The sequence below is a fragment of the Paramormyrops kingsleyae genome, chromosome 12 (genome assembly GCF_048594095.1).
Source record: "Paramormyrops kingsleyae isolate MSU_618 chromosome 12, PKINGS_0.4, whole genome shotgun sequence".
In the NCBI taxonomy this organism is placed as follows: Eukaryota; Metazoa; Chordata; class Actinopteri; order Osteoglossiformes; family Mormyridae; genus Paramormyrops; species Paramormyrops kingsleyae.
This window is the reverse complement of record NC_132808.1, coordinates 21,075,126-21,100,582: the sequence shown is the minus strand read 5'-3', so window position 1 is coordinate 21,100,582 and position 25,457 is coordinate 21,075,126. Positions and strand designations below refer to the sequence as shown.

General features: G+C 40.2%; 1 protein-coding gene across 1 annotated transcript; it reads left to right on the top strand.

Moving 5' to 3' along the window:
* Positions 1–617: 617 nt before the first annotated feature.
* Positions 618–24,580, top strand: b4galt1l (DP-Gal:betaGlcNAc beta 1,4- galactosyltransferase, polypeptide 1, like). The gene is made up of 6 exons (XM_023820928.2): positions 618–1,546; positions 2,503–2,738; positions 11,085–11,272; positions 13,496–13,618; positions 21,602–21,706; positions 22,023–24,580. The coding sequence occupies exons 1-6, from the start codon at positions 1,264–1,266 to the stop codon at positions 22,156–22,158; spliced, it is 1,071 nt and encodes a 356-aa protein (XP_023676696.1). The 5' UTR covers positions 618–1,263; the 3' UTR covers positions 22,159–24,580.
* The last annotated feature ends 877 nt before the right edge of the window (positions 24,581–25,457 follow it).

The window sequence follows — 25,457 nt, the reverse complement described above, 5'->3', positions numbered from 1 at the left end:
TTCTAATTGCATCATCAGTATGTGAACTACCTGACTGAAATATGTCAAGCATGGTAGCAATCAAATGCCTTTGTCTAAAGGTGCATGCTTAGTATAGTAGTATCACAACTGTGATACTAGAAGTGGATGAATTAGATGTGCAATGATCGATTTGAACATGATCAAACTCAGGTTAACATCTCGCCATACGATCATCGTTACTGTTCACTTAATTCCACTTGGGTGTGCTCTTGCCTAGGTTTGGCTGAATGCAACAACTATCCGGCGCTAATCTCGGAAGTAGCGACAAGGGTGGGGGCAGAGCAAGGCATGAAGCAGAGGAACACTGTACGGCACAATCCCAATACAATATTAGAATAAACAAGTAGGTCTATGTGACCAACAAGCCAAAAAAATCCACGTCCTTAAGACACACACAATATACGTACAATTATTTATTTGCTCTTTTATTCACTTCGTTGCAAATACTTTTTTTGTAAATAAATTAGTAAATATTTTTTATTAATTGCTTCTAATGCGCAGGTAAATTAGTTCACGAACAATATAGATCATGTTTTTTTCATACGCGTCTGGCGTCGCAGATAACGTGGCCAGTAGGAGCCGTTTCTCGGAATCGGATACCGCCGGCGCACTTCGTTAGATCGGTCCCCGTGACTATTGGCCGCGCGGACCCGGAAACGTCACGCGACAGCTAGTTTAGCTGCGTCTCGGAAGGAAGATGGGCGAGCGCCTCGAGACGGATTAGTGCTAACTAATGGTAGCTGTACATACTTTTAATCGCTTGTAAGTCTCAGTATCGATGATTAACTTGCTCGGCTTACTTCGGTGTCGTAATATCTGTGGCGTCGACAGTCGGATGATCTTGGTATTTAGAAAAAAAACTTTTTCCGTCGTTCAGTGGTAGCCTCTTCCCGTTAAGATCTTAACCTCGGATGCAAACTGCCAAGCTTAATTTTCGAATAACATAAATAGGTGTTTAATTGCGGGTGTTTCTAACAGAGATGTCTGAGTTGATCTTGCTAGGCGATTTGTTAGTTCACGTGCTAAGCGGATAAACGGGAAATGTACTTTTACTAGTTTTAGGAAATTTTAAAACTGTCGGTAAACTTGAGAACGGTTGTGTTTGCCTGATAAAGAAATTACGTTAGCTAGGTACGTGTCTCAAATATGTAATTATTTCTTGGTATTTGTGTGATACGTTGATCTTAAGAGTTTTTTTTCCGTGTCAGTTTTATGCTTTTTTTTTAACTTGCAGTTTTAATAATGCGCGAAACCGCTGTAAATTTCGGTGTTTTACATAGAATATGCACACTGGTTGTGCTTTTGTGCTTTGTCCATATATCTGTTACTATAGTTTATTATGTTAGGTCTCTCGATGTGCGAGGTTCATTCCTACAAAATCAGCAAACAAAGCCTGGTCAGAACTATAATAAATCGCACCCAGTCACGATAGCAGCGCCAGTGAAACGGGAAAACATGGATGCTGATTTGGTTCCCGTGGAGGCAGAAGAGCTTACACGATGTCCTGACGATCCACCTCTTCTAGGTAATTACAGTTATTTTGACTTTTAAATTATTAAAAAATCAGCTTTTTTTTGCCAAGCTGTATTTAAGAATGCATTTAAATTTACATTTTGTTGCTGTCATGTTGGTTTGTACTTGCTTTAAGTTTTATTAGATGGGGAGTAGTGTGTGTTTTCGGCAGCTGATGGGATTAAGGGGGGTCCTTAATGAGCTTTAAGCTTAAAGTTTCGGTCTGACTAATTACTGAGGACTATACTTTGCATGTACTTTAATTATTTAGGCAACATATCTAATGAAATCGGAATTCTTTCCCTGTAAATCTTTTATCTGTATGATTCTTCAGCTTTCTGTATAATGCATAGTCTATCCACACGCAAGACATTTTGTGGCGTTGTCTGAGGGGGGGTAGGCCTAACTTTGACACCAGATAGAAGTGTTTTATCTGGGTGTATAATGGCCACGTCACTGTTTGATCTTGGAAAAACAAACTCCGAGGTTATGCGAGAATTCCAATGAACAGCTTTCGTTTATCATTTTTTTTAGGTGTCAGTGATACTTTCTTTTACCATATTTAAATGGAGTTTAGTTAGATCACAGTACCTCTGGTATGTTGTCACTTCCTCCGGGAGTTTTCTTTATGACGGTTATTCCTGTAATTCCTCTGTTTTGATGTCACGGCTGAACAACCTGTTCGGATGACCTCCCTTAATCATGTAAGGTTTGCGTTCCACATAACAGCAACAACTGAAACAAGCTGAACGAACATGATTTTTCAGAAAGCTACAGTAGATACATTTTGAGGAACCTTATCATATTTTGTGCTGAGCTGATTTACTCGTAAATTGTGTAGTCTATTTAATTGGACTAGGAATGATGGTTGAAACACGAGAAGCACTCATACAAATGATTTGTATATTGAGAACACACTTTCTGTTCTCTTCCCCCCCCCCCCCCCCCCACCCCCACCCCACCATACAGTGGGCCCTCTGAGAATCGAATTCTCCGACCCCATTACCCTTGATTTTGTAAGGGCTGAGAATCCAAAGCTCTCCGAGGGCGGCCGCTACAAACCTAGCGAATGCATTGCCCTCCAAAAGGTGGCAATAATTATACCCTTTCGCAAACGTGAAGATCACCTCAGGTTCTGGCTGTACTACCTCCACCCCATCCTACAGCGGCAGCAGCTGGACTATGGTGTCTATATCATCAATCAGGTAAGTCCCTCTGCCATGTGTCACCAGGGGTAACCCGAGACATTTTTCATCCGTGCTCTCTTCTCTAAGTTTCCCGCTTCGTACACAATGGTCAGGTTTTGCTAGTGAGGTGTGTTTGCTGGAAGTGTTCTGGTAATTCTTTAATGTTTTTTTTGTTTGTTGTGATGCAGCTCAGCTCTTATTTATTTTTCAGCTGCACAATGAAATCTGGGAATTCCAAGGGCTTTAACAATAGTGCACCACTGCAATCTTCTATTCAATTCGCAAAACATATACAATATCAGATCAATTAGCTTCAGCGCTCCTCGGGAGCCCTACACCAACCATGCGATAATTCTTATCTTTACGGTAATGGTGATTGTAGTGCAATGATTTTCACCCTGAGTGTTTGTGGTATTTTAATTATTTGCCTAGTGAAAGCATATCTGCAGCTGTATTATGCATCTGTAGATAATTACACAGATGGATTTTGACATTAAATCTGCTGTTCAGGTTAAAGACTTAGCTGATGAATACAATTTTTAATCCCTGCTGAGGTCCTTATAATGCACATTTAGTGTTATCCTCTGCTTCATAAAAAAGCAACAGTTTTTTATGGTTGATGTAAAAGGACCATTGTCCTCTGTATGTTTGCAGTTATGGATACCAAATTGTTTTTTTTCTCTCCCCTTTGTCTTGGTGTAAATAAACTGGTTTTAAGTGAGTGGGTAGAATATGAGGTTGTGTTATGGTAGGTTACTCTTTTGTGTGACAGCTGAATTCTCACTTTGGCTGATACCAGCTGTCTTGTCTGTCACTGCATCACTGGTCCCAGAGGGAATGTGAGAACCAAACTGGCACAGGAAATAAGCAGGAAGTTTAAATTCAGCTGAAGTTCCCTCTGTAACTGTATGAATTATGGCTTTATGTTGTGAGGGGATGTTGTGTAGGAAACTGATGCATCATGGGATATGAGCTCAGGTGATGTTAGAGGCACATGGTAAACTAATCTGCTCTGGTGTCATGGAGCCACTAACATTATATGAAAGTTTCCTGGTTACCAGCACCCTAGGGTTGGTAAATCCTTGCCTCATTGCTGTTGAGCATGGGGGGGTGGGTAGTGTCACTTGTCCTTATTTTGGCTTTATGTTTCCAGAGATCAAGAAGCAGAGCGTGTCCCTTGCTAAGATTCCATATCTGGCTTCATTTTACAAACTTATTTTTTTCTAGTGGAGATGATGTTTTACACTGTAATATGCTTCAGCTTTTTATGATGGTGTATTTCTGTCAGTTATAATAATGATGATAATAATAGTAATGGCTCCTGGTGCTGAATCCTGAACAGAGAGGGTGGTATTGCCGTGTTCTGCTCCTTCGGTGGTGCTAATTTACCTCCACTACTGACAGTCTGCGGTGCGAAGAAATCAGCTGTTTGATGTTTAGTTTGAATCATGCTTCTTAGTTTATGGCTTAGCCAGGATCAGAACAATGGTGTTTGTTTTCTTTGCGCAATGACACTGCACTTCCTGGTGAATGAGTTTGGCATGAGAGAGACTGGGTGTCAGTAAAGGCAGCCCTGTTTCCTGTCTACTGGATGCGGCTATACATTGCTTTCTGTGTCCTTGTTGTCAATCTGCTCAACTTTTACTCTCTTTCTCTTCTGTTCCCTGGTCTTCCCCTTGTTTTCATGCTGTTTTTTTTTTCTTCCTCTTTGTAAAACTCTACCACAGTCACACCCTACCCTCCCTTCCCATGTATGTCAGGCTTGTCTTGCTGCAGGAAGAGGTGAAACCAGCGGGTTTCTCCATGGGCCATTTGGTGACCCGTGAGCTTTGGTGCACAACCGGTAATGTGGCTTTCTTCTTTCCTTCCTTTTCTCTTGGGGCAACTTGAAATCTTCTTTCACTGCTTCATTAAAGTGCTAGCCATCTGATGTACTTCAAAACCTTTTTTTTTAAATTTTATTTTATCCTTGTTCCACCCCACGTTATTTAAAATGTGGTACCTTACTATACATTCTGACAGACATGTATTTGTCAGTACAGTGACAGCTGGCACAGCACAAGTGAACATTCCTGTGTTAGATTTGGTGAAACCCAGTTCTCTCTACTAAAAGATGGAATGGATCATCATCGCTTTATTTTTAAAATTGTGTAGCATTTAGAAAGTACAATCATATAGGCAGATGTTATATTGTGGGTTTTTTTTCTATCAGTACATTTGCTGTACTTTCAGTTTTATTTACTACCTACCAGGAAATGCATTTTGAAAGAGACAAAATGGGCTGGGCAGGCATTTCCCCCCAGTTAATATAGAGAATACAAACTAATGGCATTGCCAAGCAACTGAACATGGCCCAAGGCAGCTGCCAGAGCGCCTGGCTGGCGTTCTGGGGAGGAAATCACGGCTGCCCATGTCTCCCCTTTAAGAGGAAACGCAGACTACGGATCCGCACTCCGCTTGCAGAAAAGTAGCTGGGGGGTTGTGGGGGAGCACAGTCTGTTGCCGCATTTGGGTACTTGGAGGGGGGGATGTGTTTTTCACAGTGAAGGGGTGGGTGGGAGGGAAACAGGGCCAACAAGGAAGAGGCCCAGACTGCCGTTACCATCCGGGAAAGTATCTGAGCAAGCACCGCCAAAGACGCGATTTTATGGGCCGCGGCAGCCTTCCAGATGACGACCATCTGCTGTGTACCAAAAGGCTCTTTCTAGTAATCGCCCATGTGCAGAGGGCATAAAGACATAATAAGAGCTTGTGAGCAGAGTCCTGCCAAATTCTCCCCCTCCCCAGTCTGGAAGGACCTGTCCAGTCCATCCTTTGCAATTCAAAACAGAGCCGGCTTTTCCACATCCTCCCCCCCACCGTGCCTGTAGGAACCCGTTCCTGCATAAGTCTGGGTGTTTGCCGGAGTCTTCAAAAAGCAGCAGATAAGGGCGTGTTGTGTCTAAAAGGAAACAAAAAATCCACAAATGTAGAAGATGTATTTTCTTGGGAAAACTTAACTAGGTCTGCCAGTTGAATATCTGGAATATGTAAGTGTGGTGTTGGTGGGGGTTGGTAGGGGAACCTCGTTCGTCAGTGTCCAGTGCTTGGCTCTCTTACTGCACCACTATCTGTGTGGCCATGCAGTATCAGCAAATGAACTGCCAGAATCGGTCAGGACACCCTGTCTTGTCAAGGCGGCCCCGCACTCCTCTGCCAAAATGCTTGGAGGGAAACATGTCAGCGACAGAATGAGTTCCACATATGCATTATCAGGCACCCATTCCCAGCAAGGAAGATGCTGGTTTTCTTTGCAAATAAGAGCTGTTTGGCCACTGTTTTGTTTTTGCTTTTGTGTGTGTGCACTACTTGTGTGTAGCTTGCCCATTGAACATGCAGGTTGCTTTGTAATGTATGATGTGTCAATATTACCTTTAGAAATGAACGATTTCTTCGGAATCAGGGATGAGATCCTGGGGCTGGTTGCAAAAAACACCCAATGTTTTCCCCTTAAATATGACACTTAAGGTTTAATTTCTCCTTAGCTAAGGGGTTTATTTAAGGATGTTGCACCGAACCCCTTAAAAGGTTTCTTTAGTTAAGGAAAAGCATTTAGGTATTTACAACATTGAAAGACATTTTACAGCAGTAAAATTGTCCCGTTTCCATGGAGACCGTTCATATCACTCGTGTCTGCTTGTGATACCCGTTATCGCTTCACGAAGTTACTCACAAAATAAAAAAAATGGGAGAAAAGAAGACAAAAGCCAAATTGAAGGAATACAATAAAAGAACATACTAAAAAGTAAGTTTGATCCGCAAATAACAGCAAACAGAAAACAACGAATGTGAGAGAAAATTGCAATGAAAATTAATTCAAGAAGTCTACATTGTGCTGCAACATTAATTATTTTATGTTCATGATTGCAAACTAACTGGACAGTGATTGAATATTGATTTTTTTCTGTTAATAAATTGATCTTCATATTATACGGGAGCTTGAATCCTGATGTAGGTCCCAATCTTGGGAAGCCGACCACATTAAAGAAGTGTGTCGCTATTTCATCCTGTTCTTGTTTAGAGGGGAATTTCACCACGGTGTTCAACAGATGAGCCATGGCGTTTGAAATTCGGTGAATGACGCGGCATACCATTTAATTGTGGACATGAGATACATCGCCTATTACAACCCGAAATGATCGAGCCCGTAGCATAGAACCAGAGAGCAATCATTAATTGCAACGCAGCTGGGAGAGCACGGCTTCGGATTGTGGAGTGATCCAACTGTCGACAGTCAGACAAATCATAAATTGACTGCCGGTCAAATTTATAAAGCAAAATCAATTGCTCATCATTAAGTGTATCTAAGGGGTTCTCCCGGTCGCGGAACACTTTTTGGGATTCGTTCATTTTCGTTATTTATTATCATAAACGCGGCCATGTTGCAGTTAAGGTATGGTTAGAGGTACCTTAATTTTCTTCCCTTAGTTTGGTTTCTAAGGTCTTTTGTGCAACCATTAAGGGATTCCTTAAGTATAAGACCAAGATAAGTAGAAAAACTTAAATACTTAAGAGAAAATGTTAAGGAAACCTTAAGGAGGAGACGTAAGGGTGTTTTGTGCAACCGACCTTATTTTAAGGAGACCTTAACTCGGACTTAAGGAAAATCTTAACTTGAGGTGTTTTGCAACCGGCCCCTGGTATTAAACAGGCCTAGGAGTTGCATTAAACAGCGCAATATCAATAACCTCTGATGTAATCTGTTCTATTTTTAGTACTGAAGAAATTTGAGAAGCAATAATAAGATTTATTTTTGTACATAAAAGTTCTCTTACACATTTCATCTTCCCAGCTCTGTTTCCCCTTGCATGTTCAGTATTTTGAGAAGGGAGAGATCTCTCTCAGAGCCTGTCTGTGAGGGGCAAGGCTAGGGGCAGCCTTTGTGCGAGAGGTGGGGCACGGTGGAGCTCACTCGCGCTCTCTCTGATGAGCAGCAATGTGCAGCGAGCACCAACTGAGACCCTGTCTTGAGTGATGAAAGTGGAGAGAGCTAAACGTTCAAAAGTGTGCTAACATTTCATTAGTCAGTGCTGACAATGTGCTTTGCCACAAGCGCAACAAATCTTTTGCATGTAAGGGTGGAAACACAAGCGATCTGTCTATGTAGTGACAGTCCATCACATGCATATGGAGATATGTGCAGTTTTTCCACTGTCTAGTTCATTAACAAAGATATGTATGCTTAGCGGCCTGGAGCCCACAGAGTTAACTAAATTATACGAATGTGAATTAGTTATATGCATGTGGATAATGCGTAACCATTAGCCAGCTGATTGTTATGGGTGCGTTCATAAATTTCGGAAATCTGAAATGGTCAGAGCATCATATGTTCTGAAATTTTCAGTTTCAGATAATGGATTTAGTGATTTGGAAAAACGTTACCACACGGTAAAATTAGTCAAAGAAAAAGTCCTGTACTCAATTTTTCACTTAAAGTGAACATTATAGAAATGTAAAACAAATGTAGTAGTCTCAATCAGTCTGTTATGGTGAATTGTTCAAAATGTTGCTGTTTCTTGTGCTATAAAAAATTGTTTTGCATTTCGATAATTACATTACAGTCTATAATAGTGACTTGATCAAAACAATGTTGCTGCAGTTTGTCACTCATTAATTTGCATACTGTACGTATGAGAAAAGTCATGTTAATTCTGCTCTTAATTTGGTACTTTTTCTGTCTTATTCTAAGTTCACACTACACAACTTTCAATGTCATCAGATTGTATAGTGTGAGCAGAATAGCAGCTTGTTGACAGGAATCTTGAAGTCGTCGCAGTTTACACACTACTCGACTGATTGGTGACAGATGGTCACACACTACAAGATCTTTCACCAGGAGGAATCGCTGACGAGTGTGTTTGGTCTCCAAACAATGTTTTGTCATGAAATCACACCAATCAACCTACCAGTATTGGGAATCGGCTGATTTTCTGCGTGCTTGGCCTGGACTGGAAACTGGCCGGTCAGTCTCATGTATTTCCGATACCAAACCGGTCCGTGTTACACATGCACCACACGTCATGCACAAAGCGCCACAGGCAACTGCGTGCACACTTACAGCCACTCACTAACATATCGTTACCATGGAAGTTCTTCCCTGTGATTGAAGACGACACAAAGATTGCAATGTGTACCATATACATACAGGTAAAGCCAAAGTAAATATGGTGAAACCTTGGAGGTAAACTTTGAACTGATTATTAGACCTATACTAGATCTTGAAAAGGAATAATCGCTAAAATTGCAAAGCTCACTAAGGTTTTTTCCTATGGCAGAGTAAAAATGGTTTAGCAAAACTTCAACCCCCTGCGCTATGATGTCCATACAGTACGACGGTATGAAAAAACCTGATATTAATCTAACTTACTAGCGATGTAAGAATTATGTGCATTTCATGCGATGTTAGTATTAATATTACCCTGCACCTATTATTTGGAAAAGTATAGTACACTTCAGTTTTATTTGGAGGTTTGTAACCTATTGACTTTTTTAAGACAAAAAAGAAAAGAGGAAAAAGATCAATGTTGTGTTATCTGGTGAATTTTAAACATGGTGGAAAGTGATATTAGTGACTGACATTTGTTTTATTTAAATCTGTTGCACCTGCTCTTGTTTGATAAAGTAAAATATGTCAGAGAAAGTTGTCTGTACAACAACTCATTTTCAGTTAATTTATTTGTACTACTTTCCAGTCACATAGCACTTTTTTGACGATTAAGTGAAAGATGCTGTGAGTTAGTCCTGTTTGGGGGGGAAATTATAAAGTACATTTTTGCAATGAAGAAAAGCTGATTTTTGTTTGTATTTGCTGTCAGTTATAGTTAGAAAGAAAATCGGAATTGGCAAAAATCGGTATCAGCAGGTCAGACTTGGGGGGGGGGGAATTCGGAAATCTGAATTGGCCAAGAAAATTGTAATCGTTGCATCCCTAGAAATGATACGTGTGAATCAGAGCCTAAGTGAGGAGCGGGAGCGGGCGGAATTTGGTCAGAGCGCGCATCGGTTTTTTTTTTTTTAATTAAGGCTGGAGCGGTCGCTCTTTCTCGCTCCAATTTCGCTCTGATACCGCTCACACTACTACTCTGAGGCGTGCCCAACTCTACCCAGAATTCATCTGTACAATTATCAAGACCGTTACACAAATTGACCCAAATGGAATTCGCAAAGTATTTCACAAAGGAAACTGATAGGTCATACAAGTGTACTATTCTTATCAAACGTATATATGACAATGTAGGGCAAGAACAATGTGGTGAAACTGTTTTCAGTGAGTAAAGATTCACTTTGGAATCTAAAAAGACGCCTTTCTCGGAAACATGAGTGTGCTACGCGAACACGCGGAGGCCAGAGCAAAACGTGAGCAAGTTTTATATGGTTGTAGCATATCCCGTCTATAAAGTAAATAAAAGTATTAAAGCCTATAAAGTATATATTGGTAATCAAATTAGTTTTGTCATTCAAAGCAGGTCTAATTAAGGATTTTTTTTTTTTATTCACGTAACGCTGTCAGTGAAATTTTATTTTAGAGACAGACGCAGCAGCATCAACAGAAATAAATTGGGGAGTTTAAAATGTGGATGCTTAGCCTGTATATTCTTTAGGCTATTAAGCCTACTGATTCCATTATTTTAAAGCCTATTTTTGTGTCGAATGCCATTGCCAAACCTGTCCGTTGTTGCCCATATGTTGTTGAAATATTTTCTGTTCTCAGTGACGGTGTTGCCGTTGCTCATATTTCTTTGACATAAGGCTTCGGTGTAAGGTGACAGTTGTTAGGCATGCAAATTATTTGTCCCTCTTAAATTGGAGCGATCGTGGAGCAATTTGACTGGAGCGGGGGGAAATTTTAGTGGAGCGAGGAGCGGTGTTGAGTGGAGCGGCTTAGTGCGGAGGAGTGGGCGGAGCCAACAGCCTCGTGAGCGAGGAGCGGAAATTATCACCGCCCCACTCCGCTCACATGCTGGAATGACACCTGGAAATCATCATTTGTAGCGTGTTCAGACTAGAATTGTTAAGACACTTTAACAACACACATGCTCAACATTTACAAACGTGTGGCAAGTTAACCCTCACACACAAAGCATTGAAAATCGTGTAGTATGAACTTAGCATTGCATAAAAAGCACCAATAAGAGTACTGTCAAAGTACTGGATCGATAAGCAGTATCAGTAAGAGTAGTAGTACCATTAAAATCTTAATGATGCCCATCCCTACACATGCCTTTTGGTTCTTTGAGGGACCCCCTGTGGTGTCACCTGGTTGAAGGATGCTTGGTGTGAGGCTTCATGAGCTTAAAGCATACTTCCCACCCCCCACTCCTGCAGGATGGAGACGAGGTGTTCAATCGGGCCAAGCTCCTGAACATCGGCTACACCGAGGCCTTGAAGGAGTATGACTACGACTGTTTTGTCTTCAGTGATGTGGACCTGATTCCCTTGGATGATCGCAACATCTACAAGTGCTTCAGCCAACCTAGACACCTGTCTGTGTCTATGGACAAGTTCGGCTTCAGGTATAGCCTCATCAGCCATTCTTAACCCTATGCACGGTTGCTTTGGGTGACGCACATCGAATTTGAATGAACACTCTACCCATTTGATCTTCTGGAGATAAGCACAGCTCAGCATTTTGCACCACTGAAGCCTGTTATGCTTCCCAATATATGATTTTCCCAGTGATATATCCCAGTTGGTGGCTAAACAGGGACATGCCCTGCTAACCGTCTGGATGCCATCTATGGAAGAAACTGTGTGATGCAGGTGGTTTCACTTGGTACAGAACCGCAGGGAACATTCTGCCTTTGGCTTTAGGCGGTTTTTGCACCCAAATGTTGTGGTTACAGACAATCAGTTCTGATGTAGACCTGGAAATGGAAGAAAGCAATGAGTGTACACTTTATTAGGGGTCCAAGCATGTCATGCTGGAACCCTGTTTTTTTTTTTTTGTCTGTTTGTTGAATATCTGTAAAATGTAAGTGTGGTGTTAGGGCTGTCACGATCATGAAACTTTAGTTGACGATTAATTGTCATACGATTAATTACGATTGATGATTTGTCTTTTTCTTTTCATTTTATAACACTACGAAGTTAACCTAATCATAGTTTAATATTATATATACACCTCGTGAAGAACTGAATATTGAATATTGGAAATTGCATTTCCCTTTTAAGCTTTATAAGCAAAAGTTTATAAATTTTAAATTGCTGTACCTTAAATCTGACAAGTTATCCGGCAAAGCAAGAAATCCTGCTTCGTGAATCATGATACAGATCCCTGGGATTAATCCGTTTAATTCCAGTCACTTTTTTTGCTTGTCATTTTAAGTATTCACTCCAATCATCTATTTCCAGTTTTTGGGTCAACACACCTAAATATCCCATATCTGAAATCCTAGTTTATATTTTCATCAGTTGAAATTGCTGCTATCCATTGACATGGTATTTTGGTATATGTATAGCTTTGGTTCACTCTTAACTGAAATATGAAGTTTGGTGTGTATTGTTTGTTTCAGCCATATTTATATCTAGTAGCGCACATCACTGCTACGCAAGTATGCATTTACAGTATATCCAAATGCGTATTCATTTTATGTGCATTCGCGCTGCTATGACAACAAATCAATGTGCGTTTTAGCTCTTCTTCCCCAAAAGAAGTCCAAATTAGCCACAGGTTATAATGCTTGGTAATTTCTTGTCATAATAGCGAATGCGCATAAAATATATATATATATATATATATGCATTTCACTGCTACAACAAGAAATTGCCATGCGTATCGCTGGCGAATGCCTACTTGCATACCACTTTTGTTTATCACTCCAAAGCAGTGGGATCAGAAATAAATGGATGAAATAACTTTCTCTAGTTCTTTGTCCTAATTGGCATAATATACTAACTTGCAGCAGAGTAGTGGCAGCCGTTAGGGGCATATATAGTCATCCCACCATAACGAGATGCGCACACACACACACACTCCGACACAAGTGTAGGTGCTTTCATTAAACAGAGAACACAAAGAATCCAAAATTGGAATATGTGGCTGATATTCTGGGCTGATGGACATTGCTCACAAGCAGCCCGTTATGAACCTGAAGTAGTGAAAAGAAATACTAATGAGATCAGGCTGGGTCATGAGTGTTGTGAAAGGAAGTGGTACAAATCAGGCACAGTCGTAAAATTTGCCGTGAAGTGTAATGCTGCGCATGCGCAGACGTGCGAGGTACAAATAGGACAGGTGGTATGGGACTGGTTCAAAATCGGAACGAGAAGATCATTAAACGAGCGCCAGTCAAACATCACACGGTAGAAAACGCTATGGAAATAGAACCGTCATATTCGTACAACTTTCTCATCCAGCTGTTTATACGGATGAATGGAGGCAAAATATAATTGTGGTCCGGTCAAATAATCTTGATCAGTCGATTATATAATAACTGTGGCAGGCCTATGTGGTGTTGCTGGGGGGGTGCATTCGGCCAAAGAACTGCCAGAAACGGTTGGGATGGATACGGCTTTGCAGTATGGATATGTACTGACTTGAGAAGAAACTGAGTTGGGAAGATACTTGTTCTGCAAATGCTTGTTTATGCCCAACATCAAAACATTCTCCAAAGTTTATAGGTGTGTAGTTGTGCAGTTATTGGTTTTTTTGAATAAAATGGAATAGAAATAATCTAGGATTGAACAACATGAGCTGTACAGTTTCCAGGAATTTCACCTTTAACCCTTTTCCCCAGGCTGCCGTATAATCAATACTTTGGTGGGGTCTCCTCCATGAGCAAGGAGCAGTTCCTGAAGATCAATGGCTTCCCCAACAACTACTGGGGCTGGGGTGGGGAGGACGACGACATCTACAACAGGTACGATAGCAGCTTGAACTTTTAGCACCGCCCTCTGAGGAATGGAACAAGTTCCACTAGGTTGCATTGGGCCAGGAACGTGAAAAGAATTTGTTTTTGTAAGCAGGTATGTATGTGGTGATTGCATACTGCAGATCAATTCACGCGCAGCAGGAACAAACACTTAAGGCAGTTTTTGTGTTGGATACGTGATGGGGTTAGTTACATGTCCACTTCAGCCCTATTGAGCAATCTAGCTGTGCCACATCAGAACTCTTGCTAGGAGAAGCTGCCATCCAGTGTCAGTCATCTGTATGGGAGTTCAGTTAGACTTCTGTAAGTAATTCAGGCTTGTCTGTGGGGAAAGTCTAATATTCAATGTTTTGAGAATCCTATCCCTCTGTATTTAAGCAGCAGTGAGGTATCTGAGACCTCTCTTTACTGTCTGTCTATGATGCTGATTAGTTTTATTTTCCAGTATAATAGTCCCTATTCTTTGACCCACTTTCTTCCTCAGGCTGCTTTAATTCTCTCATTGAGGGAATGTCATACCCTGCATGCCTTTTTGTTTTTTGGAAAGGAATGTGCTTAAACACTGATTCAGTGGCAGTATCTCTCTTCCTGAGAAAATACCTTCAGGGATCACCTGGTGTGGTTCTGCTGAACCCTGGAACCCTGAAAAGGGAAGGGGGGTCAACAACTGTATTGATGTTATTTTATGATGGGTTTTTTATTTTCAGTGTAACCCTTCAAACGATGTTCCACTACTGTCATTGAACGTTAGAGACGTTAACTTGCTATGAGGAAGTAAACCAGTCAATTATCTTTTTCTACAGCTTTAATGATAACTGATAAAGCTGTTTGTTTGGGGATTGTATTTCCTTAGTGATGGTTTTACTGTGCTCCGTGATAGGAAAATGAGATGAATAAGATACAAAATGTTTTTGTAATGGAAATGACAAGATATGATTCTTTTTTTTAATCGTTCTTTAAGAAAATGTGCTCTCTATTTGGATAGCACATCAATGCTTTTGAAAAGACAAGGCTCAGAACAACAGGAAGAGTGACACCATTTGGTTGCCTGACCAGAAACCTGTTTGACAAACTCCCAAAGGATCATAATCTCCCTTTATGAACTCATGCTGAGAGTCTATTTTTCAGTACGTTTACGTGCACACTAAGGAAATTGAATTATTATGTTAGTCCGACTGAAATCGTACTAAATGGAATTTCTTGAAGTTGGACTAAGACACCCAGATAATGCGATTGGGAATCGATTTACTTCTGCATGTATACATTCAATCAGACTCAAACTGGCTTGGGCACTCTGCGCATGCTCCAAAGTTTCCCCATGGCCTTTGACCCGGAAGTAACGGAAGAAGCCGGAACACAGAAGAAGCATGGAGCATAGCAGAGGACGTACAGCGCTGTACAATTCTCCGCTCTACTAAGGGTGCTTGTCCACCACACCAGGTACTGTACGTTTGGTACTTCAAGAAGGTACCAAAAGTACGGTACTTCAAAGTGTTGGTTATCCACTGGCATAAAAACTGGTACCAGTGCCGAATGACATCAGTGCGAGGCGGGGTATTTTGTACTGAATTCGAAAAATGGCTAGAGTAGGACTGGACGACGTGATATTAATACGAACATAGTCAGCTAGATTAAGATCAGGCTTTATCTTTCTTTAAATCTCATACAGATGATATAGGGTGGGGAGTTTGTCTCGCTAAAACATTTTTACTCTGTCATAGGGGAAAAAAACCTAACAAGTTTTGCAATTTTAATGATTATTCCTTTTCAAGATTATCTAGCATATGTTTAAAAATCAATTTAAAGTTTACCTCCACTGCTTTTGCATGAGCACTGCATGCGTTCTCCAAGACAGTCGTAGTCATTTCCATCCTTGCTGTCACTCCTAGACAGGTTTGTGAGAAATTTGTTGAACTCCATTTTTGTTTCATAAATACCCACATATTTATTGCAACAAAATCACATTGCAATATTTGAAAAATTTCCAATATTGTGCTCTCATAGTATATTACACAAAATACTTTATTTCGTCAGCTATCCTGATTTTGTTGCATTTTTTGACCAGGTCACAATTAAAGGTTGTGTCACTTAATTTCTCCATGCATCCATTAATAATTTTATAATTTTTTTTTTATATCTGTGACAAAAGCCCAATTCTAACAAGCTGACAGGAGCCATATCGCAATCTACTGTAGCCATACTTCAGACATACTTCAGTCAATAAATCGATTCCCCTCCTGTGCATGTATACTTTGACAAGGACAGTAGTCTGAGTAGTCTCTTTATGACCAGATATGTCTGAGAGAAATTTGGTGATTATCGGTTGCTGTTCTGGTACATGTAGCCACATTAAGCTCTCTAACGTTGTGTTTTAGAATGTCCCCATTGATATATTAATTAAAATTTGCCCATGAAAAAATCTGGAATACTGAGGGGTGTTGCTTGGTTTTGTTGAAAGATATTGCAGCCAGAAAACTAAATACAAAGCTAACTTTACCACTATGTCATAGTTAAGGTATAAACCCGAAACCACTTTTGGCTATACCTCCCAGGTACTCTGGCTTGATGGTGTACAGTGAGGGAACTCTGAATTCTTAAGCTGAGCCATTGATAAAGAAATGAAGTCTATAATTTCTCTGGTAAGTTTATTTTAACAGCAAAAGATTAGATTATCAACAAAACAAGCAAGGAAAAGTCATCGTGTAACAGTTACAAACCAATTTGTCATTTTTCTAGGGAAATAAATATTTGATCCCTTGGAACAAATGCTTAAGTACTTGGCAGAATAACCATTGTTTGCAAGCACAGCTGTCAGACCTTTCCTGTAGTAGGATACTGGGTTTGCATGCAGGTCAGCAAGAATTTTCTTCCCCCCGCTTTTTGTGGACCTCCTCCAAATATGTTTTTTTTAGGTTGTCACTTGGATGCACGAAGCTTGAGTTCCCTCCATAGGTTTTCTATAGGATTAAGGTCCGGAGACTGGCTAGGGCACCCCATGACCTTAATGTGCTTCTTCTTGAAGCAGCTTAGGGTTCTTGTCTTGCTGGAAGACCCGCCCCCCCCCCCCACAATGCATTTTCAGTGCCCTGGCTGAAGGAAGGAGGTTCTCTTCCAAAATTTTAAGTTCCATGGCCCCATCCATCTTTCCTTCGATGCAGTGCAGCCGTCCTGTACCCTTGGCAGAAAAACACCCACAAAGCATAATGCTTCTGCCTCTGTGTTTGACAGTAGGGATTAGGGATGTGACACTCAGCTCACAATATGATTTTCTCACGATTTTTTAACAGAATGAGCTGCAAATTTATTAAAATAGACTCCTTTATATTTCTAAACTTGCAAAATGTGTCCTCTTAACAGTGCAACTGAAATTGAATAAAATACTGTTTAAAAAAAAATCAAAATAAAAAAATCTTCTAATACTGTAAATAAACGGTAATGCTTTACATCAACTGCACCTTCATAATGCTTTTATATTGCATTCATAAAACATTCAGTACACCTTCATAATGTATACATTAAGTACTCAGAAATCATTCATAAACATCATGCATGTATAGCTTTACATCCTAACATCCCTTAACAGCTGTAATATACAGTAATAACACATTATATAATAAGAAACATTATAATTGTATAATCATGTAATGTTTGTTATTAATGTATATTAAAGCTGTTAAGGGATGTTATGATGTTAGTGTACTTGCATGCTGCTTATGAATGCATTATGAAGGTGCACTGAATGTTCTATAAATGCATAATGAATGCATTATGAAGGTGCACTTAATTTAAAGCATTACCAAGTAAACTAAGGCTTGCATGTGCAGCTTTTTAGTGTGGTTTGCCCCGTTTAATAATCTTCGCTCTGGCGGTGGTGAATTGAGCTCACTGTGTTTCTGGTGGACATGCTGAAGCATGTTCGTTGTGCTATTTGTATATGTTATCAGTCTTTTACAATGTTTGCACGCAGTTTTTGTCATCTGTGCTTTTCCCGCCGTTTTCGTTTGTGATTACCATAAAGCTAAAATGCTGCCACACCGCCGATTGAAATTGAGGACACATCCCCCCAATCTTAAAATTCGCCAGCCATCTCGCGTTTGGTCAAAACCAAAAATTAATGTACGACGTCGACATGAATACGCAGTGACATCTGACATCGAACTGATGATGTGAAATCAAATGTAATATTACCCCAGTTTTTCTGTTAAAGTACCGTGAAGTACTGCTAATGTAGCGATTCATTTTCTACATCAGCCGGTTTAAATCGTCATACATTTACATCAATTTTTAACCGATTTCGTGATTGATCGTTACATGCCTAATAGGGATGGTGTTCCTGGGGTTATAGTCGGCATTCTTTTCCCTCCAAACACGGCGAGTAGAGTTGATGCCAAACAGCTCAATTTTGATCTCATCTGACCACATCACATTTTTTCAAGCCTCACTGGAATTATCCAGGTGTTCACTGGCATACTTCAGAAGGGCCTGAACATGGCCCCTCTTGAGCATTGGTACTTTGCCAGCACTGCAGGATTTCAAACCGTAACAGCATAATGGTTTTCTTGGTGACTGTAGTCCCTGCTGCTTTGAGATCATTAACGAGCTCCTCCCGTGGAGTTCTGGGGTTATCCCTCACTGTTCTTAAGACTGAGGGTGATTGACAGTTATTTTATCTTTCTTCCACTTGCGAATAATTGCACCATGAGTTGTCACTCTCTCACCAAGATGCTTGCTGATAGTCACATACTTCATTCCATCTTTTGTGAAGATCAATCTTGTCTCTGATGTCCTTAAGTTTAGAGATCAGTGGTCATTGTTGACACACCACAGCACACAGTGCACAACAACGAAATGTGTCCTCTGCATTTAACCCATATGTGACGTTGTGACATAGCAGGGGGCAGCTAAATTCAGTTCCCAGGGGAGCAGTGCTTGGAGGCGTTACCTTGCTCAGGGTGCCTCAGTGGTGTCTTGCTGGTCGGGGATTTGAACCTGCGATCTTTCAAGTACAAGTGCGCTATATGGATGGGGCCATGTACGACTTTAGACAGCTATGTGTTATTTCCCATGGTGATAAGATTGAAGATGTAGACAGGTTAGTGACCCAAGAATACTATTTAATAAAGTAATGCCTTTAAATGGGAAATGCGGGCTTGGTATTGGTTAATCCTAGATTAAGTACTACGTGTGTTGTTAGTGCATATGTACTTTACCTAATTTCTTGCTGGCTTGTAGGGGATCAAATTATTATTTCCCTAGACCAGGGATGGGCAATCTTATCCGCAAAGGGCTGGTGTGTATGCAGGTTTTTGGGATAACCTGTAGGTCAGCTGTTCAAACCCAGGTGTGAGGACTCTTCATTCAATCAGTTCTCTAATTAGTAATCTAGGGAGTTGCAGCAAAAACCTACATACACACCGGCCTTTTATGGTTAAGATTGGCCACCCCTGCCCTAGATCAATGACAAATTGATTTGTAGCTGTTACATAAGGTTTTTTTGTTCCGTTTGTTTTGTTGAAAATCTGTCATGTTAAAATAAACCTACGATTTGAAATTAGAGTTCTCTTTTCTTTATGAAAGGGGTGAACTTAGGAATTCAATAGGGAGTCAAATAATTTTTCTTCACTGTATGTATGGATATGCGGATCTCTTCTGAAATATTCCCGAAAACGGGTTCGAGTTTAAACCTTAACTCCAAAACCACGGTAAAGTTAGCTTTATATCCAGTTTTCCGACTGAAATATCTTTCAGTGTTTGTAATATATTTCAGTGTTTGTATGGGTGCACTTCACATTCAGTAGCCCAGCTGTCTTGCTTAAAGTCACTGGCGGTGAATGGACACAGTGCAATTATTAATTAATGCGTATAAAAACACATTAAAGTTACATGGTGTACGTTGTCCCCATAGTTTAATGCTTAAAGCACAATTTACAGGACATGTCTGTATTATTTAGGTTTATCCTTGCCGTCACGTTGCAGCAAATAGCAAGTGGAGAAGTATAGTGGGATCACAAAATTATTGTGAGTGAATGGGCTCCATAACGGTATGAACTGGACAAAATCCACAAATAGACAAGAAGTGATCCACAAATGTGCAAACCATGTTTCACGTGTACATATCACTATAATACATACACAAATACATATTTGTGGATAGTTAAATATTTGTGGATCATGATGCATATTTGTGGATTGTCTTCTGTGGGTTACAAATAATAAAGCCCAATAAAAATTTCCATGCAAGTGCCACATCCCTCGTGGTGGCATGTAACGTTGCAAATTGTCATCCAGCATGGGAGGTGCAAAAAGCTCGTAGGTTAAACTTCACACCGCCACCCCAAAACAATGTAGGATGAACAGGGGTTTTGGTTAGTTACCAGGGGGGGGGGGGGATCGATCATGATCATAATGGGGTATAGCCTTTTAGTTATATTTTATTTATATGATCCGCTACATGTTTATAATTCATAAATAAATCTGGCCAACAGAGTCTTCTTACTCTGCTAGTAACAGTAACAAAGCAAAGATAATTCCATCTGCTCTTCTTTTTTTTTTGAAACCTCTATTTTCATCTCTTTTCCCTGCACTTCTGCGCTACTTCCAAGTTAGCACTGGTGCTTGTGGTCAACCAGCTGGCAAGTTAATCACTCCCCAGTAGTGCCACCAAGGAACTACAACTGAATCAAGTTCCTACAAGTTCCTGATTCCGGGAAAAAAGTCCTTGCAGTGGGAAAGCACCGTATCTCTCTCTCTCTCTCTCTCTCGCACACCAATTCTTGAGGCATTTCATATGATGTACAAAAAGGTTTAAGTTTAAATGTTGTGTTATAAAAAAGAAAAACACAAACATTTGGGCTTATTTGCAGGTTGCACTGGTGAATATTTACAGGTCGCGTTTTACAGTAACAGCACTGCAAAGTGGCCAACTCCCTATATTGTGCACTATGTAGGGGGCGAGTGGACATTTCAAACACAAGCTTAGTTGCCTTGACTCCGAAAATGGTTACAAAATGCAACTAAATGTCCGTAGACTGGAGCCCTGGCATTTGTTAAAGCTTCTGTATAAGATGAATCCAGCAATTATCACTTCAACTATCCAGTCTGGTATTTTAGTCAACCTCTATTCTATCATGCTGCCCAAGCCTACAGAACTGGATCTTAGATTATTTAAGCATTTTAGAATGGTTTACTTTGCTTTCCATTCCTTTTCACTGTTTTTTTTTTTTTTTTTTTTTTTCTCAACCTCAAATATCTGATCTTGTAGGTGTTTTCAAAATTCGAAAAGGTTTTTTCGGGTTATTCTGTCATCTGTCATGAATGACTTGATCATTTTAAAGGAGGTCTATTTTTGGCGTTATGTATTGTGTTCACATTTATTGGATAGAACACCCCCCCCCCAATAGATACAGGATTAAATTGATCCAGCTACATAAAATGAGATTATGGAGTATCTGAAGAGCAGAACAAACTGTGTGGGGTGGTGGGTGTGACCTTGTGGACATAAGAGGAGCCAAAGTAAGCAGAGGATATCGGAGATTAAACTGAACCTCTCCCTGGTGATCAACAGTGTAACACAGTCAGCTGCACAACGTCACTGTGAATGACGCTTTCAGTGCCTGCCTTTATCCTCTTGTTCCTTTTATACCCTAAAAGCAGAAATAAGATCTTGAAATCCAATCGGACGCATACACTGACACAGTGTAATGTCCTGTATATCAGGCATTTGTTCACCTAAACGATGGATGAAATCTTATGTTGGTATTTTATGTAAGTATGCTATTAATTGAAATGCTTAAGGTGACACCAGTTTAAGGTGACACCAGTGGAAAGTATCTGGTTCCTGATCCTCTTTACGAATTTATGTATAACGTGTTTCGGTGCAGGGAACATGACACTGCAGATTGTCCAAGCCTTTATTGTCCTTTTGATCAATCTCGCTCTTCATGCTCAGCCCTTAACTCCCGTTTCTTTCAGGCTGAGCTCGAGGGGGATGAGGATATCCCGGCCGAGCGGAGAGATCGGAAAGTGCCGGATGATCCGACATCAGAGAGACGAGAGGAACGAGCCCAATCCCCAGAGGTACTGTCTGCATTTGTCAGGCTTGGATGCTCAAGGGGGTTCGTAATGGTTTGGTGCCCTGCATCAGCAAAGCCAGTTTAACTCTTTTATTAATGGCTGTTTTTTCAGCTGCCATCAAAGTACCTTAATTTGTCACTGCAAGTGCTGGAACATTTTGGTGCTGTGTAATGGTTCTAAGCCCTATACAACTACACTGTGTGTGTGTGTGTGTGTGTGTGTGTGTGTGTGACAATACATTTCTCATTCCAGTCATTGATTCCTCTCCACTCTTGTTCCCATTTTTCATCGGTTAACGTTGTTTTTTTTTTTGTTGCAGGTTTGACAGAATTGCACACACGCGGGATACAATGAACAGTGATGGAATCAACTCCCTGTCATACAGGGTTGTCAGGGTCGAGAAAGATATATTATATACGAAGATCGTTGTTGATGTGGGGAAACCCCATCATTGAGGGACTGTCGAAGCTTTCATTTTTCTTGGGTGTGTTTGTTCGTTTTTTTTTTTTTAATATATATATATTTTATTTTTGCTTTTAATGGATACAGTAACCAAATGTGCCTTAATGATGTGAGCTAGGAGGCCTAGTACTTCCTGAATCTGTCAGGATTTCAAAAGTACCTCCACTGGTTCTATTTAATTTTGTAGAGCCTGAGGTGAATTCTCTGCAGCTGGATTTTTTTTGTACTTGTATGAAGTAAAATTGTGGTCAGGTTTCATGGCACAGTGGGCTTGTGGGAAGGAGAATAAAACTCCATTTACAAAACCCTGGGACGATGTGGCAGCCATTTGAAATGCCTTTGCGTAACAGACTTTTCTCCTTGGCAGTTTGTTGGGACTGCAGTCTGCCTCAAAGAGTTTGACCTAAAAATGGACTTCAGGACATTTTATCTTCGGTCGGGGTCTTTGGACCATTGTGTCTCTGTTTTTATGCAATATTCCCCTTCAATATACTGTGATGTTTTGTATGGTTGGACCTTGAGAGATTTTGAAAGTGCCACAGCTTTGGGGGGCTTTTTGTCAAACTAGTCACCTTTTATTGTCCAGCTGCTGTGGCTGGTGATGACAAATGCTAGCATCTTAAATATTTATAGCTTGTAATTCTATTGCTGACGGCCAAAAAAAAAACAAAAAAAACAATCAACTGAACATGTTATTAGCAGTAAAGTAAAACAGACACTAGGTGAACCCAGTCAAGATGAATGAGAAGTCGGCAAACATATGGTTCAGCTTCCTCTTTTCCTAAAACATCTTCTGAAATTCAGCATTCGCATATGAGGAGTACAGGATCGGTCATCGCCACAGGCGTCTGTAGCAATAAGCCGAACAGTGCATGTTCCTCTCTGCTCTGTATATGCGCACCTCACACTTTGGTTCTCTAAAGTCAGATCAGGGTTTAGGTTCCTGGCACGAGGACATATCAACTTCAGAATTTGCTCCCCAAGTCTCAGATAACTTGTCCATCACGTATCGTTGGCAAGGCCGTGCCGTTGTCTGCCTTCATTGGAGGTGGGAGTGTCCGATGACTGCAGCTGACCAATGAGATGTAAATGTCTTAAATAACTTGTATCTATATGACTTCAGTGTGTTGTGGGGCACGAAAAACTGTTTATGACCAAATGTGATCCCCAAGCACGTCAGAGTTCTCCAAGACCACAGGTTTTAGGTGGACACAAGCTTTGTTAATTACACCTGACGACAAACTGGTAACAAAGGGAACACTAGTTATTTTTGGTTGTTTTCCACATGTCTTCGTTTAGTTCGATGCTGGGTTTGAAATTCTCTGAGATATTGTACTTTAACTCATTGTGTATTTGTGAGAAATCGCACTTGAATTTGATCGTATGCAACTTTTATCTTATTTAGATGTTGTTGTTTTTTTTTGTGCCTTTTCTGTGCTTCTTGTCATCTCATTTATAAGGTCCTATTTGTCCAGTCATGCCAGTCGCTGAATGTTTGTCCTCTGCAGCTCACTCCTGGGGCACCAATTCACAATATAATCGTTTGCTCAGGGTAATTTTTTTTTTTATTTTAAAAAAAGAGCCATTAACTGTTGTGCAGCTGAAGGTCCGTCTTAGACTGACAGCCTAATCAACCCATAACCAAAATCAGTCTGCTTTCCCTGCCTACATTTCCATTGATATCAGGACACTCTGCCCAGTTCTGACCTTAGGGCTGGTTGGAAAAATAAAGGATAGCCCGAGATGTTCAAGATAAGAGCTTGGAAGAAGTCATCATCACCATTGCATGTACTTGCTTAACGTATCAACTTCAGAATTTGCTCTTGCATGACATGAAAGAGAACCGTCCATATACTGCTATCTCATCTGATCCAGCTCATCCCACCCTAAAGGACAATACTTAGGTTGGTATCTGTTTCTGTTCTGCTATGCCGACAGGATACAAAATGGCAAATACTCCAATGGTTAAAGACCTGAAGTTAATCTCTAGTAAATACCTACCTCTTAATACTGTTCAGTGTTGGGGAGGGGGGGGATTATGTAGCCTTAGCACATGAAAGGCATTATATAGGGTGTGGTGGGTTTTTATTTTCATTCTAATTGGTGTATTGTGTGTGATTCATGACATGCTTGGGGGGCACTGTTCTGTTCAAGTTAACAATGAGGTGAGGTTTTGATTGGATTAGGGGTAAAACTCGGTGATGCCACTACAACCTTATACCAACTAGGAGTCAATGAAGTAAAGTAGGCAGATCAGCAGAATTTCTTTCTGCTTTCATTCATTTCTGTCTTTGTTCTATTTGGTTCTGATTTCATGTGGTGTCCTTTAGCAGACCATGTTCGTTCTTGAATTCTTTTCCATGTTTTGATGAAGCAATCCTAATTAAAAATGTCTGATTTCACTTTTTCATTGCAGTTACTTCCCATGCTGTGATTTTTTTAGTTTTTTTTGTAGAGCTGGGTAGGTGTCCAAAAAAAAAACTGCAAAACTACCTGGTTATGACTTATCCCTACTTCCCTGTCAGATATGGGATGGTGGAGCTGAAACGTTCTCATTCTATCCATCCATCCATTTATCAAAGGCAGCAGTGACAGAGAACATGCCCTGAATGAGATACCAGCATATAACAAAATTAGATTTTTAAAATAATATGACTTGTAACACAACTCTTGTTTACTTGTGGTTAGAAGGTTCAGTAGTAAGTAGTAGGCCATGAGGTATTTAGCCCTGAGAGAGTGTGTGTGTAAGTACGAAATAAAATCTCAGGGTTGTGCACCATTCAAAATTGGACTGAAAACTTTCCTAAAATTCCAGTTCTTGTGATTTTTTTTGGAATTGCAGGTGATTTTCAATTCCAAGTACATTTAGAGTGAAATTCAAATAAATTCAAACACATGGTGTAGTTGCAGCTTTTAGCAATACAGCTTAATATTTTTATATGACATGCATAAATGTTAAACAACATATATTGTTAAAATGTCAGTGCCACTTTAGTTTGCTTCTTAATTTATTAATAAACTTACTAATCTTTTGATAATATTTGTGAACATAAAGATTTACTTATGATCAAATTTGGAAATGAATTACAAAGATACCTTTCTCCGGACTCTCAAATTCTTTACTAAATAGCTTGTAAATGCTCAATTATAACTCATTTATGTGTGTGCTTACTAACTCATTGTTTTTTATTTGCAACTGATTTAGGAGCAGTTTTGTAAATACTGGGAGCAAGATATGACATTTCTAAATTTGTTTGTGAATGAGTCTTTTAAAATAATTAGTAACAGTTAA

Coding starts and splice junctions, on each gene's coding strand:
- b4galt1l (XM_023820928.2), top strand. CDS start 1,264: ATGCGCGAAACCGCTGTAAATTTCGGTGTTTTACATAGAATATGCACA. Junction 2,739..11,084: donor GTGTCTATATCATCAATCAG/GTAAGTCCCTCT, acceptor CCACTCCTGCAG/GATGGAGACGAGGTGTTCAA. Junction 21,707..22,022: donor AACGAGCCCAATCCCCAGAG/GTACTGTCTGCA, acceptor TTTTTGTTGCAG/GTTTGACAGAATTGCACACA.